Source organism: Gracilinanus agilis, chromosome 2 (genome assembly GCF_016433145.1).
Source record: "Gracilinanus agilis isolate LMUSP501 chromosome 2, AgileGrace, whole genome shotgun sequence".
NCBI classification, from domain to species: domain Eukaryota; kingdom Metazoa; phylum Chordata; class Mammalia; order Didelphimorphia; family Didelphidae; genus Gracilinanus; species Gracilinanus agilis.
The window spans coordinates 613,066,363-613,084,475 of record NC_058131.1 but is presented as its reverse complement, the minus strand read 5'-3'; the positions used below and the strand labels follow the sequence as shown (position 1 = coordinate 613,084,475).

The following is an 18,113-nucleotide window of genomic DNA, read 5'->3' as shown; positions in this document are numbered from 1 at the left end:
ACTATGTTAAAAACGAATATTAATAAATGTTTAAAAAAAAAAAAGAATGATCCCTTCTATAGATAGATTAAACAAAGTATAACCAAAGAGGGCCGGCCTGATGTAACAGTATTATGAGTGCTGAAGGAATGATTCTCAAGATATCTAAAAAAAAGGAGAGGCTACTGAAAATAATTATTCAAAAAGCAATGGGGGAAGCTGGGTGGCTCAGTGGAGAGAGAGCCAGGCCTAGAGATGGGAGGTCCTACGTTCAAATCTGGCTTCAGACACTGCCTAGCTGTGTGACTCTGGACTTCATTTAACCCCCACTGCCTAGCCCTTACACTCTTCTGCCTTAGAACCAATGCACAGTACTGGTTCTAAGACAGAAGGTAAGGGTTATAAAACAAACAACAAAAAAATAGCTGTAAATCTATATATCTATAAAAACATGAGAATAAAAAACACACGTGTTAATGAAAATATGAGAAAAAGCAGGAAGGCTTTCACATATTATGCTCTTTAACTGACCACATCTTTAGAGTCACACAATTGACCCAAAAGAACAAAGAATACAAGTTCCCACTGTGCTTATAGTATACTCAATCCACAACCATTTAATTTCCTAAAGTAAAATGCAGTCTTAATGGATCTTCTCCAACAAAGCAGCTCTATTTTAAAAATCAAAGAACATTCCTTGTAGGATACAGCTATGGAGATAACCTTTGATGATGCACTATCAAAGGACACATGCTTGCTAAAGGCATTGTCATGAAGGGTGTGCAAGACAAAATCTAAAAACAAGGAGTCTAAACGGTAAGGTTTAAAGATGCAAGTTTGTGTTTGCAGATAACATTGAGCTGATTGCATGAATACTACACCCCAAAAAGTTGCAAAACAAAACTGAAAATACAGATATCAAAGTCTTGCTAGAATGGGAAAGGAGATGGGACCTACAAGTAGCAAGAATGAGATAAAAAGCAAGAACGAAAAATGAGTTTTACTCTATCGAGAAAAGTTCTCGGTATGTTGGGTGGACTCCTTGTAACATATTTATGAGAGGACAGGACAAAGTCATCAAGCTGGAGCTGGTCCAGTGAGTCTACATGTCCCAGCATAGAGTTCGAAACCTTCCTCAAACACTGGGGGGACTACAGATCCCATCATGCATCAACAGCAAACAATTCGTGTTCCTGCCACACTCCTTAAGTAAACTACAAAGCCCAAAGTACAGTGCGAAGGAAAAGCTGGTACCCATAATGCAAAGCTTCGCTAGATTTTGGAACAGACTGCGAGCTGCTTTCCCAGTAGGAGGTACCGCATAACCCATTGGGGACTGTAGTCTTCCGGAAGGCTAGGAGCGGCCCCTCCCGACCGCCTTGTCCCGGCGACAACGCGGCGCATGCGTAGCGGCGGTAGCAGCAGCGGACCCGGCTGGCAGTTTCTTCCTCGGGAGAAGTGACCCCTCTGCCATGGAGTCCTACGATGTTATCGCCAATCAGCCTGTCGTGATCGACAACGTGAGTCTTGGTTCTTTCTTCCTCGAGCAGGGCCCGGCTATCTTAGTCCTAGGGTCCCCCGCCCTGGCCGCTGACTCTTTGTCACTGGCTTGGCCTGTCAGGAGGCTTTTACCGTCGCCTTCTCTTTGGAAAAAGGCAGTCTCTAGCCGGTCCATAGGCCAGCATCCCTAGGGTGGAGGTTGGAGGAGAGAAAGGCCCCATTTCTATCCCCCTGGTCATCGGGCCCTTGGCCTGAGGGGCCTTAACCGCTCTGTCGGCGCCCAGGGCCCGGCCCCTTCTCTAGTTCCGATGATCATATTGGCTCGCGTAGCTGTCCATCTCAACTAGTTAGTTCCACCCCTCGGGCTAGCCGGATGGGGCAACACTCTGAGACGATTGGCTAACTCCTCAGTCGATTGACTGGATTGATGGAATGCTGTAAGGTTTCCTATTTCTGTGGGGAGAGGCGGGGCAAAAGGGATTGTCGGGGATAGGTTCTTAGGACTCCCGGTTGGTGAGACCATTGGGACATGGTTCCGCCCATGGGTGGGGTAGGGCCCGATTTTGTGTAGTTCTGGGCTTGGTGGGGTGGATACGTGGGTAATTCAGATCCCGCCTCTGGGTGGGGTCGGATGGGGAGTCCTAGGGACCCTTCGTGGTTGTGAGGGAATTTCCTTGAGTTTTATTGGTTTTGTGGTCATTAGTTATAAAGCTGGGAGTCAGTACCATGGAAGATTCCCTTCCTCTTGAGGAAAACCCAAATGGACCTGAGTTTTGGGAGAATAAGATGAAACTGTAGTCTCAAATGTACTTTTATGTTTAAGGGCTGGCAACATGCATTTTTTTTCCTCAGAAAAGGTAAAAGCCCGTGGCGATTACAGGTGCTACGGTTCAACATAGACTTCCTTGGAAGCTAGGAAGTCAATTCCCTACTTAAATGAGCTGCCCCCTTTGAACACTGCCACATTGATCATGCTCTTGGGAAGATGTCTGTCCGACCAAAGGAAGTTTTTTTTTTCTCTAGCCTCGCTATCTCCATTGATCTAAAGAAAGTGGTGTCGGGAGAAAGAGGATAGTGATAAGCAGCCTAAGAGCCCTGAGGGAAGTAGTAAAAGGAAAATTCCAATCATCCTGAAAACTGCCATAGCTGTGTTTTCTCTAATTTCTGAAATTTGGGTTCCTATGCCTACTGGCCTCCAGAAGTATCTGGTATATCTTCATCTGCCTTTTGTCCCCTTTGTAAAATTGGCAACAGTTTTTAAATTTCCTTCAGCAGTGTTGGGGAGCAGAAACAGTAAACCCATGAGTTGTTTTGTTTTTTTTTTTAATCCCTTACTTCTTGCCTTAGGCAGAAGAGTGGTAAGGGCTGGGCCATGGGGGTTAAGTGACTTGCCCAGTGTTACACAGTTAGGAAGTGTCTGAGGTCAAATTTGAACCCAGGACCTCTCTGGGCCTGGCTCTCAATCCACTGAGCCACCAAGCTGCCCCCTAAATCCATTAGTTTTAACTGATCCCCTTTGTTTTGGATTAATGTGTAATCTCAATTCCAACCCTTCCTATCATCCTTGCTTTTTCTTTGTTATAAAGGATATTAATTCCCCCTAATCTGAGTGTTCCCCCATTTTTCTTTCCCTAATGACATATTAAAGTGTTCTTCAGAGTAACATTATTATTAATTTTGAAACTATAAGAAACTTGGCTTTTCACTGGGAAAAAGACATGCTAGTACATCTACTAAAAGTGAAATTTGAGAAACTTGTCACTTGTCTTTAGGACACTGCTGAGAATATGCCACATTAAATCTAGATTTGGGATCTCAATGAATTCTTAGTGTTTGAAATTCTGAGCTAATTTTTTTTTTTTTTTTAATTTTAAACCCTTAACTTTTGTGTATTGACTTATAGATGGAAGATTGGTAAGGGTAGGCAATGGGGGTCAAGTGACTTGCCCAGGGTCACACAGCTGGGAAGTGTCTGAGGCCGGATTTGAACCTAGGACCTCCTGTCTCTAGGCCTGGCTTTCAATCCACTGGGCTACCCAGCTGCCCCCTCTGAGCTAATTTTTGATGACTCTTTAGCAGTTATTTTTAGCTTTCAGGATGGAGAATAGAATGAGCAATATTAGATAACTGAATGAGATATTTATTTTGATGAGAAGAGCATTTATTGATGGAAATGGGTCTCACAGTTTTAACATTTTACAGTGACACTGAAATCTTATTCCTGAAGGTTAAGAATGCAATACTACAGAGAAGGAAGGACTAAGGAGGGGAAGAAAAAAGCAGGATTTTTATCAGTAAAAACTTCTAGTTCTGCTTAACACCCTAAAAAACTACCTAGATTAATGAGAGGAAAAAAAGAATTACTTATGAAAGTATCAATGAGGTGATAGCTTTTTTTAAGTATAAATAAATACAACTAGAAACATGTTTCTATTAAATAGAACCATTAGTATGAAAATGAAGCAGAATGGTGTAGTTACTACACTGTAGTAGAAACCATACAAGACTTGAGTCAAAAGACCTAGATTTTAGTCTCAACCCTGCCACCAACTTTCACTAGGCAAGAAGTCTTCATGGTACTATGGAAAGAGCATCAGCTCTATGGTAAGAAGATCTAGGTTGAAATTTACTATCTATGTGACCTTGGACAAAGTAATATAACCTCCTTAGCCCTCAGTTTCCTCATAGGTAAAATGAGAGAATTGGGCTGCAACATGGCCTTTGAGATCCTTTCCAACTCTAGATTTTTGATCCTAATATCTGTCATTTCCCCTTTCTGGGCCTCAGTTTCTTATGCGAAAAATTCGTGGGCTAGGGGCAGGTAGATTAGATTAATCAATAGATTAGAAAGCCAGTCCTGGAGACAGGAGGTCCCAGGTTCAAATGTGCCTTAAGACACTTCTTAGCAGTGTAACCCTGAGCAAGTCACATAACTACATTTGTCTATCCCTTACTGTTTAGCATTGTTTCTAACACAGAAGTTAAGGTTTTTAACTTTTTAAAAAATGTCAGCTATGCTAAATTATCCCCAAGGACCCTTTCAGCACTGAAATCCTAAGCTCTCAGCCCACAGGTATGCTGTGGACCATATTTTGAAAACTACATATCTACCAGAAGAATCACTGGTACAAATTAATTTGCATAAAAATTTTTAAAAACTTTTTCATTTTCCTTTGGGTAAAAAGAAAAGCTATTGCAGGTCCTTGATGATCATTTCCTGTCCCAAGTCCTTGGTGACTTAACAGCTCAAAGGTTAAGCCTCACTTTTTTTTTCCCCAATTCTTCTCTTCCCTCTTGGAGTCTATACTGTGTCAATACTATTTCTAAGGCAGAAGAATGGTAAGGGCTAGACAGTGGGGATTAAGTGATAACAAGGAAGTGTCTGAGGCCAAATTTGAACTCAAGAGCCTCCTAGCTCTAACTATCCACTGAGTCACTTTGCTGTCCCCTTAAAGTTTACTTTAAAAAATTGTTTTCCCCAATTACATGTAAAAACAACATTTTAAAATACTATTTTGAGAAATTTAGAATTTACATGTGCAAATGGGGAAAAAACCAGTTCACTTCCTAAAAGATCAAAATTCTAAATGATCTTGAAGTTTTTGTGACTTATACTATACTGAAACAAACATTAATTTAGAGTCTAAGGAACTGGGTTCAAATATTAGCTCAACCCTTACCTGCTGTGTGACCCTGGGCAAGTCTCTTAACCTCTCTGAATGCCAGTATCTTTATCTGTAAAATGAAAGGCTTTGACTAGATGACCTATCCAGACTATCAGCTCTAAAGACTTTCATCTTTAAGAAAATAATTATTTTAAAGCTTTGTTGGGTGGCATCAGATAAAACTCAAAATCTTTCCAAATCAATGATTCTAGAAAATCTTAGAAACCCTAAAATGGACTAGAAAATGAAATCAATCCAAATTATGTCAACCTAGAATCTGACATTTAAAGACTTGGTTTGTACCTGATTGAGATCCTGAAGGATTGGGTAAAGAAGAGATTATTTTAAGAGGTGTTGTGCCAGTCAGTTGAGTGTGCACTAAATTAGTTGAGTGTGTTCTAATTGCCTTGCACAAGTCTCACACTATTCAAGTTGCTATGGGGGTCCAAAAAAAAATCAGAAATGGGAGGTGAGAATAGCTAAAGGTAGTTAGGAATACCTTTAAACATGCTCTGTGGAGTAAGTGTAGAACTATATTTGTTGAATTCTCTGCCAACATATTCTCATCTTTGCTTATCAGAAGACTCCCAGTTTCTTGGGATTCCTGTAATTCTTAGGGATGGATAGCTATAACATTACATAGTGCCTGTGGTAAATTTCTCCCAGTCCTAGTCCCTTGGCAGTCTGGGTACTTTGTGTTTCTGGTTCCTGCTGAGGAGCTTGTGGTTTGTCTTCCCACATTAGAAACTACATTTCAGCACTGAATTCACCCTGTTCCATGTAGCCATCGCTGGCAGCAGACTCCAGTTCTTCTCAAAGATCAAATATTTAATGAGGAAATCAAATATTTAATGAACACTTGTTTTCAATGAGCCCGCTGCTATGTGTTTATTTATTTGACTTTTGCCATGGTGAATAACAAAGAGTATGTAGCAGCTCATTTGCCAGGTACATAGTTCCTAATTATAAATTACTGTTAAGAAAATTGGCATAACCCTTTTGTGGGCTCTAGTGGTTTGGCTAGAGCAGAACAGAGATGTTGCCACTAAGCCCTTCCCTACTTCACCCAGCCTCTTAAAAGGTCCATTTCACTCCCTGGCAGTCCTTGCTTGCTCTGGGGCTAAGTGTGGTGCTACCTCACACATCATCAGTATAGCTACAATATCCATTTGCACTCCCAAAGTGGGTATGGATCTGGTAAAGGCAGGCAGACTTGAGTACAGTGGAATATATGTATTCACATATCCAGGAGAGCAATTTTTTCTTAAGCCTTTATCTTCTGTTTTAGACTCTATACTAAGTATTTGTTCCAAAGCAAAAGGAGTAAGGGCCAAGCAATTGGGGTTAAGTGAATTGCCCAGGGTCACACAACTAGAAAGTGTGTGAAGTCAAATTTGAACCCAGGACTTCCCATCTTCCAAGCCTGGCTTTCTGTCCACTGAGCCACCTACCTGTCTCAGGAAGGCAATTTTTAAAAATCCTTTTCTCAATAGGTGAAAACCTCATTTGAGACTAGCAAAAAGAAGATGAAAAAAATCAGCAATATACAACACTTGCAGACCAACAAACTTATTGTGTTCTTGCTGTGAAGGAAAGAAGGGAGAAATAAATATGATTTCTTAGTCTGGTTTATAATCCAGACCCTAAGACCCATATTTGCATAATTTCATTCAAATCAGTTCAGTAAACATTTATTAAGTACTTGCTATGTTTTATTCTCTGTGACACTTGTATGGGCTCTTTATCCATATTTCAGCTCTCTTAAAAACAAGTTTTCTTTCTAGATTTCTATCCCTTAGAACTATCCGCCAGTAGCACCAACAGGCCTGTCTACATTGCCAGACCCAAAGAAGTGCAATGGGCAATCCAAGAGATTTTAGTTAGCCAATTTCCCAGAATTCCCCTTATAAACAGTTGTTCTTATCTCTTCATTATGGTGTCCTCTCCCTGGGTTCCAGAGTCAAAGCCCTTGTATCCATAGTAGGATGATTCTTTTTTCCATTTGTTTGCCAGTTTCTGGCTGAGGCTTTTCCAGGCTTTTATTACTGTATTTTTAGAGTTACCAGATTCTTCTCAAGTTGACTAGTAATCAATTTCAAATTCTATCCCATACTTGCTTTAAATTAAGCCATTTGTTTTGGATCTTCTCATTTCTTTTTTCTTAGCAATGACTCATCATTCCCATTTGCTTAGAGAACTATCTTGTTAAGCCCTTCATCTTCCTTTCTCTTTTCTTGAATCACTTTCTACTTTACCCAATCTCCTTGCCAACAAGAAAAAACTAGATTGTAGCCCCTGGGTGGTCAGTCTCATTTCCTTTCTGAGCCTATTGTAGCTATATATAGGCATTAAGTTGCAAAGAGAGTGAGTTGGGGCAATCTCTGGCATGTCATTCCCTGTGTATTCTAAAAGTGGCAGGATCCTAAGGTGGGAGATGGGAGGGGGTGGGGAGAGGACAGCAGGAATGGGCCTGTCCCAATTACAGTGGAAGCTTTAAATCCTGCTGGGTAGAGGAGGGTGCTGGATAGGTAGAGGATATGTACAGAAAGCATTGTCAAGCCTCAGACATCATCTGTTCTGTGAAATGTTGGTGCCTATACCTAAAGCTGACAGTTAACCTCATTAGGCCATTGAGTGGTACTAAAGGTGCTGAATTAAGACTCCTGCTATCATTTATGGGTACTGTACAACCATAGAGCTCAGAGGCCAAGGCCAGTTCTTATGGTCTGAATAGCTTCTCCTCTGGACTTACACAAGAATCCTCCCCTGCCCAGTAGAGACTGGCTAGTAGAATATTGCATCATTGCATGATGCCTTTCAAGATCAGCCTCATTAGATAACATCTGTATAGATCAAATTCAGCATCAATAGGATACTTGTTGGAAGGTTGGTCTGCTAGTATTTGAGACATTAGAGGAAAGGCTACATGCTTCCAGGCCCAAGCCCTTAAAACATTTTAAAAGCATTCACATAGTTATATGTTGGGAGAATGCATTTTCCCCAAATGCCCTGGGAAGATACTTTAGGACTTTAACCTTGAATTTATGCCTCATAATCACTTTCCTTTTACTACTCTCCGTTGTTTTTCTAAACTTTTAACTTGCTTCACTTCTCTCCCCAGGGCTCTGGTGTGATTAAAGCTGGTTTTGCAGGAGATCAAATTCCCAAGTACTGTTTCCCAAACTAGTAAGTCACAGGTTGGCTTAATCAGTGGTTAGGGTGGGTGACTTTATCATTATAGGGTCAAACCCCTTCCTTTCAAAGAAAAGGAAAGGCTGAGGGAACATTTCAGATACTCAAGAGAGTAAGGAGCAAGTATCAGCTTTAGAGGGAGTCACATTCTCAATAGTGGACTACCTATTTGGTTTGAATCGAGAGGCCCCAATATCTCCACGTGATGCTTAAAATTTTAACAGTAGTGAGGCATTTATTTGGTTTGAACATTGCTCTGAAGTCTTTTGAAATGACAATTCATTTATTCAACAACCATTTATTAAGACCTACTATGCAATACATGAGAGATAGAGAACTAAGTTCATATACCTGAGTGAGGATGAGTTTCTCATAGCTTTCATCTTTGACAAGTACATTTACCAGAGAACAGCACTGGAGTGGAGACAAACAGTCCAGAAGGGAAACCTTATGAACTTCTTAGTTCTGCCTTAACTCTGCCCATATATGAGGACCAAGGAAGAGTCTGTTGAGGTGTGACATTCTATTAAAAATATAATCAGATCCTTTTTTCCTTTTGATGTTTATGTGCAAAGTATATGTTGTAGAGGGGAGATAGAGGGATATGTTAAACTTAGTTGAGGTTATAGAGGGAGGATAGATATAAATTGACAGAATATTTCTTTTTGTCCTTCTGTTAAACAGCTTTCTCTTATTTATTTATTTTGCAGTGTAGGCAGACCAAAACATGTTCGTGTCATGGCTGGAGCCCTGGAAGGGGACATTTTTATTGGCCCTAAAGCAGAGGTAATAAACTATAGATGTAATCTTAAGCCATCAGAGGAGCTTCCCCTTCCATTTTACTCCAAACCCTCCCCACCCCTTCTCTCAAGTGTTGGCTGTCTCAGCAAATCAACACAACCACAAAAAGAAGCAGTTTCCTTTCAGGATCTTCCATGTATTTCCTTATCCCATCCAGGGCCTCAATCCACTCCTCAAAGCAACTATCTGTAGAAATGGAGTCTTTCCTGATCTTATAGTAGCAAACAGTAACATAGGTATGGAACTGAGACTCCATTCTTTGGGATTTTGTCAGTGGCATGCAAAGAAATGCAGTGATGCAAAAATTTAGTGTCTTGGCTCTAAAATGGAGATAGTGATAAGCACTCATACCGCTAATCCAGTATTGCTAATGTCTTCAGTTATTTTGTATTAAGAGGAACAACAATGTTGTTACTCCTGAATTTGACCTTGACCTTCCAGGTACATGTGCATAAGAAATAGGAATTTTTTTATTTTATTTTTGGTTCAGATAATTTGCAGAATGCCCTACACCTGTTGCTTCAGGTGCTAATGGCTTGACACTTCTTCCAGTTTAGCAGTAGAGGCAATAAAGGGAGGTTTGAGTATTGGGTTGTTCCAGAGCAAGTCTTTTTTAAACTTGTTTGGTCATAAGCCTCTTGAGGGATGGACTTACCTACTCATCTGACTCATCTCAGAATAACATATTAAAATGTACAAAGTAAAATAGCCAGGACTACAAAGAAAACATTATATTAGAATGGAGAAATCAAACTATTGAAAAATTAATTTCATGGATCCCAGATTAAGAATCTCTGCTTTAGAGAGATGAAAAAAGCTCTTAGACTGTAGATTGTTTGAAAGAACTGAAGTCCCTTCCACACTCTTAAAAAAATGATTAAATATGAACTGTTAACTTTTGTTATATACAGTTAAGAGCAAGTACATTAAACTGAACAAGGTAGTAAAAAAATTATCTATTTGGTCCTATGCCCTTCTGAGTTTTTTCTCCTGTGTTATTTTTTAACATTTTATTAGCTTTTCTGTTACTTCCTACTAACTCTCCCTCCCAATATATCTTTGTCTTATGACAAATAAGAATCACCAAAAAATAGGAAGAGACACACTGACCCTATCTGAAAATAATGTCTCGTGATGTTCTATATCTGAATTGTGTTTTTCAAAAACTTCATTTTTCTCCTTCATCCCTTCCCCTTTCACTCTGAATGCAGGCAAAATATCAGGTCTCTAGACCACAAGGGCTGAAGGTTCATGGGCTATGTTGAAGTTTTGCTTTCTGCTCATAGGAGCATCGTGGGCTGCTTTCCATCCGATACCCCATGGAACATGGCATTGTAAAGGACTGGAATGACATGGAGCGCATCTGGCAGTATGTCTATTCCAAAGACCAGCTTCAGACTTTCTCAGAAGAGGTAAGAGTAGTTCTGTTCACAGGAAGCCCACAAAGGTATGAAAAGTTCAGGAAGCTTTAACTTTGGGGAAATTTTACCCATGGGCCTGTTTGTTGAGAAGGAGATCTGGTGGTTCTTATCAGCTAACCACTAAGGCCTACCTGCTACTACCTCAAAGTTCCTGTCTTCCTATCTATCTACCTACCCTGTTAATGAGGAGTACAGCCCTAGATATTTCACTCATGAGTGTTTGGGCGTGTTTTGTCAGCATCCTGTGCTCCTAACTGAAGCTCCCTTGAACCCACGAAAAAACCGGGAACGAGCTGCTGAAGTTTTTTTTGAGACATTCAATGTGCCAGCCCTCTTCATCTCCATGCAAGCTGTGCTTAGCCTGTGAGTAATTGTTTGTCCCCGGGGGTAGATAAACAGGCCACTGACCTAAGCTAGTCTCCTACTACTCCTGGTTAGGCTATTTCAGAACATCCTGGTGCCCCTTTCTATTAAAGAGTTGGGGGAGATAGGAAAAAAGGGAGAGATGGAAATATGGAAGCTGAATGCTAGCCATTAAAAGGATTGTTCCGTATAGAAACCAAATGAGATTTCCCTCTTTGTCCACGCAGATTTCTGTCAACTCAGATTGGCATTGAATTTAGTACCCTATGGGCAGAACCATATAGGTGGTAGTAAATCTAGGAAATGGCTTTACTCATGCTATGCACATCTGTGAATGCTGCTGAGCCTGATGGGATTTAGAGGCATATGCCACTAAAACTCCCTCTTAAAGGCCCTTTTCTTCTCTCACTGCGCCACCACATTCCCTCCACCCCCACCCCGTGTTCCTTAGCACCTGGCCTGCCAGTTTCTTCATCATGGTTTCTGCCTAGAAAAAATGACTACTGTTGTCTAGGGAGAATGGAGTCACTGGGACAAGTCAGAAAAAGACTATCTTCTCTACCAAGAGAGTCAGTTTTTCCAGGGGCGTTCTCTAAGGAATTCTGGTTTGTGGAAGAAGTAGGTAAACCTTTGGTTTCACAGGAACATGATTAGCTCATTCTATAGGTTTCTCTATCTTGCTTCACTTTTTAAGCCCACTTAGGGCTATTAGGTCCAATTCCAAGAAGGCTATTGTAAAAATAGTAATGATGATGATGATAATCATATATACATAACATTTTAAGGTTTACAGAATACTTTCCTTGCAACTCTGTGAGGGAAGAATTAATTCATTTATTGAGCATTTAGTAAGTATCTTTCTGTGGGCCAAGAACTATACTAGATATTGGGGATACAAAGACAAAACAAAGCAGTCCTCCCCTCAAAGGGCTTAAATTCTTAGGGAGGAAGATAATATGTGGTTTTCCTCTCCAGTGTCTTACTTTCCTTACTTTATCTGAATTAACTGAGAGGCAGGGAGATGAAGTGCCTTCTACATAAATGTGAGGCTTTGACTTTGGCTGGAATTGGGCAACTTGCCTAGGAGGAGTAGACTTCTTTCTGGAGGAAGGGTAAGGCAGTTGATTCCTGATTCCTTGTGCTTCAGATATGCAACAGGAAGGACCACGGGAGTGGTGCTGGACTCTGGAGATGGTGTCACCCATGCAGTACCCATCTATGAGGGCTTTGCCATGCCCCATTCTATCATGCGCATTGACATTGCTGGCCGTGATGTCTCCCGTTTCCTCCGTCTCTACTTGCGCAAGGAAGGCTATGATTTTCATTCATCATCTGAGTTTGAGATTGTCAAGACCATCAAAGAGGTGAGTTCTACCTCGGACAGGAACACTTAACAAGAACTGTGTGGTCAGAATTCAGAGCTACCCATCAGGAAGGTGGGGAAGGGCTCAGAGAGAAAACTGAGGCAACTTCCCAGAGATACGGAGGAAAGGGAAATAATAATAATGATGATGTATAATAACAACTAACATTTATATAATTATGTTAAATTTGCAAAGTGCTTGGCATACATTTTTTCACTGGAACTTCACAACAACTCTGTAAGGTGGGCATTGTTATTATCCTCATCTGTGAGATGAAGAAACAGACTAAGAAAAGCCCAGGGTTGCACAACTAGTAAATGTCTAAGGATGGACATTTCCTTATGGCCAATTCCCGTATTCTGATCTACTGTATCTACTGTACCATCTAGTTACCCCTAAGGAAAGTCAGTGTCTTTGGGAGAAAGGGGTCAGGAGATCTGCCTCACAACAACTCCTTTGTTCTCCAGCAGGCTACCTATTGGTAGTATAGAGGAGGTTTATGTGGAATAGTGGCCAGATCTCTACATTTAGAAACAAGGCCTGGGAGCTTGGGAGGCAGAATATGAGCTGTGATAGGCCCTATCAAACTGGAAAGTCTTCCAGGACAAGCCAGGTGATGGATTGTGTGTCTGTTATTTGAGGACCAATCTAGCCCAACTTGGAGACTCTCATCACTCTGTGGTGATTGGCTATCTACTAAATACTAGAGGAGTCATGACCCTTTTTTGTGGAGGAGGGAGCACCTCTACCAGCACTATTACAGAACCTTGAAGCATTGAGGGCAGACCACATTGCTCATCCACAGTTATCTGTGCTTTCCTTGGAAAGCTCATACTCCTTACTCACTACCTCTCCCCAGCCAGAATGGAAGTGCTTCCTGTAGTGCTGCCCTCTGGTGGTCTATGCTGAGATGTACACCTTCACCACCTGTGCCACCCTTCTCTAAAAAAGGATGACTCTTACAGAGACTTGACTCAGAAGAGAGGGAGCACCCTAAGGCCACATTCGTCATAGGGAAGGAGAAAGTTCATTGTAGTTAAGGCTGTGGGAGAACTCGGAGTTACCTGGACCCACCTCAGCTACAATGCCCAAGTGATCAGAGGTTGGATGAACAGTGAAAAGGAAAGGGAAAGACCTTAGACATAAAGCCACCCTTGGTTTTGACGTGGACCTTATAGGTCGTAGGCTTCTGGTATGGGATCCTTCAGCTCTGACACAGTTTTTATTCCTAACCTCCTCTTGTGCTTTGTCCTACAGAGAGCCTGCTACTTGTCCATAAACCCACAGAAAGATGAAACTCTGGAAACAGAGAAGGCTCAGTACTATCTGCCTGATGGAAGCACCATTGAGGTATTTCAACAGGGCACAAATCTACTAAGGAAGCTCAGGGGACAGAATTCTAGCCTGAAATAGGGCTACCAATGTGGAAGTCCAGGTCTGAAAAATACACAATTTCTTTGCCAAGTCCTTGGAAATTCATCTGTAGTTTGAGCTACAAAATTTGTCATGGGAAGCCAGAAATGGGGGACAGTGGTGTTGGGAGCCAGTATAATCACAGACTAGCTATAACTAGAAGTGGCCTTGTTCTTTGTCACTTTTTGATGCTTGAGCATTTTGAACTTTGTTATAGGGAATTGTGGCCCAGCAATGGAAATACTTGAGAGTTATTCTCAGTGGGCTAGAAGGATGATTGATCCTGACAGAATAAGTTGAATAGTCTGGGCTGAGGCTTTTGGCTTTTCTCAACAGTGAAAAAGGTTATTTGCCAGTTTGGGTACTCACTGAGTTCTTGCCCAAGAGATATTGGTTTTCTTTTCTTAGCAGGACTTAACATTATTCAAGAGATTTGCATTCAGGACAGTTTATTTTTTTTTTTAATTTAATACATATTATACAGTTTATTGCCTAAGTCTGGACTTTCTAAATTCTCTGGAGGCAAGAAGCATGCTGTGGTCCTTCTTTCTTTCCTGCACTTCTGGGGAAACAGGAGACTACATCAGCCTCTTTCTCTAAAGACTGTCTTTTTGTTCTGCAGATTGGCCCTTCCCGGTTCCGTGCCCCTGAGTTGCTGTTCCGGCCAGACCTGATTGGTGAGGAGAGTGAGGGCATCCATGAAGTGCTCGTTTTTGCCATCCAGAAGTCTGACATGGACCTGAGGCGCACACTCTTCTCCAACATTGTACTTTCAGGAGGTTCCACCCTGTTCAAAGGTTTGTCATCACCCTCTTAATAATCAGCTGCTGAGCCCTTGTGGTCTCAAGGGACCATAAAAAATACTGGTGCGTTTCCTTTTCTGCCTCTATAGGTTTTGGTGACAGGCTGCTGAGTGAAGTGAAGAAACTGGCTCCAAAAGATGTGAAAATCAGGGTAGGAAAAATCTGGGGTGGGGAGAAGGATGGGAATAGGCTTCTGAGGCCCTATGGGAATGGCCCTCCCTGGAACCTCTGATCCCTAGACTAGATGCTTCCAGTGACCCAGGCCATGATTCAAAAAAGCAGGTTTCAGTCTTAGTCCCCAAGATTTAGGCCTTGAGTGATGTCTGTTCTGTCTTCCCTGTATGCTTACAAGGAGTAAAATTCTAACTTCTCCAAATACTGTGGCCTTAGGCCTATGACTCTGAGGTCCTCTTAGTACTCCCTGTTAGAAAAGCAGGATAAAGGTGGCAGGTGTCTGTTTCTGCTTCCTTTGCCCCAGCCTAGGGGGCTTTCCAGTATGTGAGAAGAGGCTATGTCAGCACAGTGATATGGAGAGACTAGAGGAAAAAGGATTGGACAACCTGGCTCTTTGCTGAGAGTAAAGCACTTGCCATGATGCCGATCATCAGGACCTGACTTTTTCCAGGGTGGGTTACCCAGATCTCTAGAATGATGCTTTCCCTACAGATCATTTCAGGCTTCCCAGGCCCTGTGGTAATAAGTATAAGGTTGATTGTAGCCTGCTCAACGTACCAGATCAGCTACAGTGCTGGCCAGGGAGACTAACTGCCCCAAGTAAGCCTCTACTCAGAGACTGATTCTTCTAACTGGCTGCCATTTGGGAAGAATGTAAACATGGGGAAAAGGGAGGGATTTCAGCCTAACCACTCTCTTTCCAACCTCTTCTCAGATATCAGCTCCTCAGGAGAGACTATATTCAACATGGATTGGGTGAGTAGTTGTGGAAAATAGGCAGAAGGCCTAATTGAGCTCAGGAACAACTTAACTTGGTTTTAATTTAGAGAGAGCCTGGGCTTCCTAAGCCACTCATCCATCTCCTTCGGGTTCTTTGTCTCAGGGGTTCCATTCTGGCCTCTCTGGACACCTTTAAGAAGATGTGGGTATCTAAGAAGGAATATGAAGAAGATGGTGCCAGATCCATCCACAGGAAAACCTTTTAACGTTTGGACGTCTCTTTCACCTCTCTCCGAAGTTAACTCCACTTTAAAACTCGCTTTCTTGAGTTGGAGTGTGTGAGGAGTTGCCTGTATGTGGGTATGTGTGGCTGTGGGTGTAGGTGTGTATGCGTGTGTATGTGCGTGTGCCAGTGTGGCCCGGGGAGCCCGGTGCCTGACAAAAAAAGATGGTGACTTCCCCCACGATGGAGCCTAGAACCTAGGGGTTGACCACTAACTTACTCCTGAGAGGGGAGAACACCTGGCTGGAGTGCCCCATTACTTTGTTGGTCCTTTTTCTTTCTTTTTGGGACTATGTTTACTGCTACTGTAGGGAGAGGAGGAGGGCATGAACCACCAGAGAGGAAGGCCCTGCCACCAGCTCCCTGCCACCTTCCAGGTGGCTGGAGCACAGGCCTGCCACCTTCCCTTTGCTCCTCACTCTATGACTTGCTGGCCACTTGATCATGGGGACCTGTGCGGGAACTGTTTGGTTTTCTTGGTGTTTTTGTTTGTGGAATAAGAAGCACACTTGGAGCTGTTTCAAAATTCCCTGGGTTAGGGGAATGGGTGAGAGGATAGGAATCTTTGGATTTACCTATGGGGCAAGACCACAGGAGGGAAGTGGTGCAGGATAGGGGCTTCCCTGGCTGGGATCAGGTGCAGATGCCTAGGCCAGCTAAGCACATCCCTTCCAACACCCTTGCTGCTATTCTTCCTCTGCTCTGTAGAACCTTGTAGAAAACAGAGGAGACAGTTTAAGGAGCCAGGGTAGGGGCGAACCTGCCTTTTGGATCAAGTCGCATCTGTGGCAGGTAAGCTGGATGATGAAGAGGAAAGCTGAAGCTGCAGCTACAGGCACAATTAAATGTGCTTCCTCTCTCCATCTTTGCTTTAGTGTGGTTTAGGTGAAAATCCTATTTGCCATATGGTTTTATTTATTATTAAAGTGTTTGATATCCTCCTAGGTACTAAGAGAGCCAAGGAGGAGTTGGCAAGGGGAGAATCCCTAGTAGCTTCCTGCCATTTCCTAGTCTCCCTCCATACAACTAATGTTTACAGCACCTAAGCTTAGCGTAGTAGCCCAGCCCCTGGAGAGGTAGGGGACCCACTGGGTCCCACTAAGTATTGTTAACATTACCCTACTGAGATGGCAGGCATGGGCACTGGGACCAGTTGGAACAGAAGGTTTTGAGCAAAGGCATTCCTGCCAACCTAAATCCCTTCTCCTGCTTCCCGCTCCTATCACCAGGCAGATTGCTAGTGGGCTTTTCTGGTGCATTGGGCGCCAATGTCTTCACTGGAGTTCTGTAGCTTTGTCTCAGATTAGTGTAGGGAAGGAAGAGAAGGTTCCTTATCCCTGCAGCCCCAGAGGGGTAGTTATCAGGCAGAGGAGCAAAGGAACCTGGTTTCTTATTTTCATGGCTATATAGCGTGTCTGTACTAGGTTGGCAGACACCCTTGGAGCCCAGAGGCCTGGCTAGCTTCATGTTTTGCATTGTGCCCTTAGCCTCACCCCAGGGGCCCCAGGCCTAGCAGAGAAAGAAAAGCCAGAGCTGGAAATTGGGGTCGGAGATTCTGACAGAGGATATAGCCTGGGCCCCTAACCTGCTGCTGACTACGCAGGAGAACTGGAAGAGGGATCTGACTACTACTAGAATTGGCACTGCCTCACTCAAAGCTAGGTCTTCAAGCAGGGGCTCCAGGCAGCAGAAGCGTTCTTCTCAAGGCTGAGGAAGGAAAGGTGGAAAGGCAGTGCCCTGCCCCCTGTCCAGCGAGATGGTTTTACCTCCTGCTACGGGTCAGTTTCAGTTGAAGCATCTGGCTCAAGCCACCCCTTCCCGAACAGTGGCCTATAACCTAGGAGCCCTTTGGTGCCTATTTGCCTTCATTGATACTCGTCGTGAATAATCATGTGGCCCTCCCTTGATGTGCAGCAGGCCCCTGCCTGTCCCATTTCTAAATTCCAAAGATGCCAGTTATCGTCCTCTCCCCCCAACTCCACTGTGACCAAAGGCCCCAGCCAATGGGGGGCCAGGTGTGCGTGAAAGCAATGTGGCAACCAAAGTGCAGTGTGCTTCCTTCCACCTTCCTTCTCAGCCTAAGCCTGTCCCTTGCACAGCCTGTCTCCAAACCACGTTGCCTGGTGGTGCCCAGTGTACTTAAATAAAGTTGTTCCATAGATACTTCATGCCTGGTTCTGTCCATAGTCCACAACATGCAAGGTGAGGCAACCACTGCTTCTTTGAGTAGAGGTCAGATGACCAGCTCCCACCTGCTACTGTCCATAAGTGGCTTGTGCACTGGACAGCATCATTGATTAGGGCTGGAATCAGGCTTAGGGTTCATCTTCTTGACTCTATCATTTATTTATTTAAGGAAAGAGGCCTAGATAGGATAAATTATTAAGTGCCGAGATTCCAAACACTCCCAGATCCAGGGCCCTTTCCTCCACTCT

General features: G+C 42.9%; 1 protein-coding gene across 1 annotated transcript; it reads left to right on the top strand.

The window, feature by feature from the left end:
- Positions 1–1,345: 1,345 nt before the first annotated feature.
- On the top strand, positions 1,346–17,841 carry ACTR1A (actin related protein 1A). Its single transcript, XM_044662544.1, has 11 exons — positions 1,346–1,499; positions 8,266–8,330; positions 9,047–9,122; positions 10,424–10,549; positions 10,797–10,921; positions 12,069–12,285; positions 13,543–13,635; positions 14,321–14,495; positions 14,591–14,652; positions 15,391–15,431; positions 15,559–17,841. The coding sequence occupies exons 1-11, from the start codon at positions 1,452–1,454 to the stop codon at positions 15,659–15,661; spliced, it is 1,131 nt and encodes a 376-aa protein (XP_044518479.1). The 5' UTR covers positions 1,346–1,451; the 3' UTR covers positions 15,662–17,841.
- The last annotated feature ends 272 nt before the right edge of the window (positions 17,842–18,113 follow it).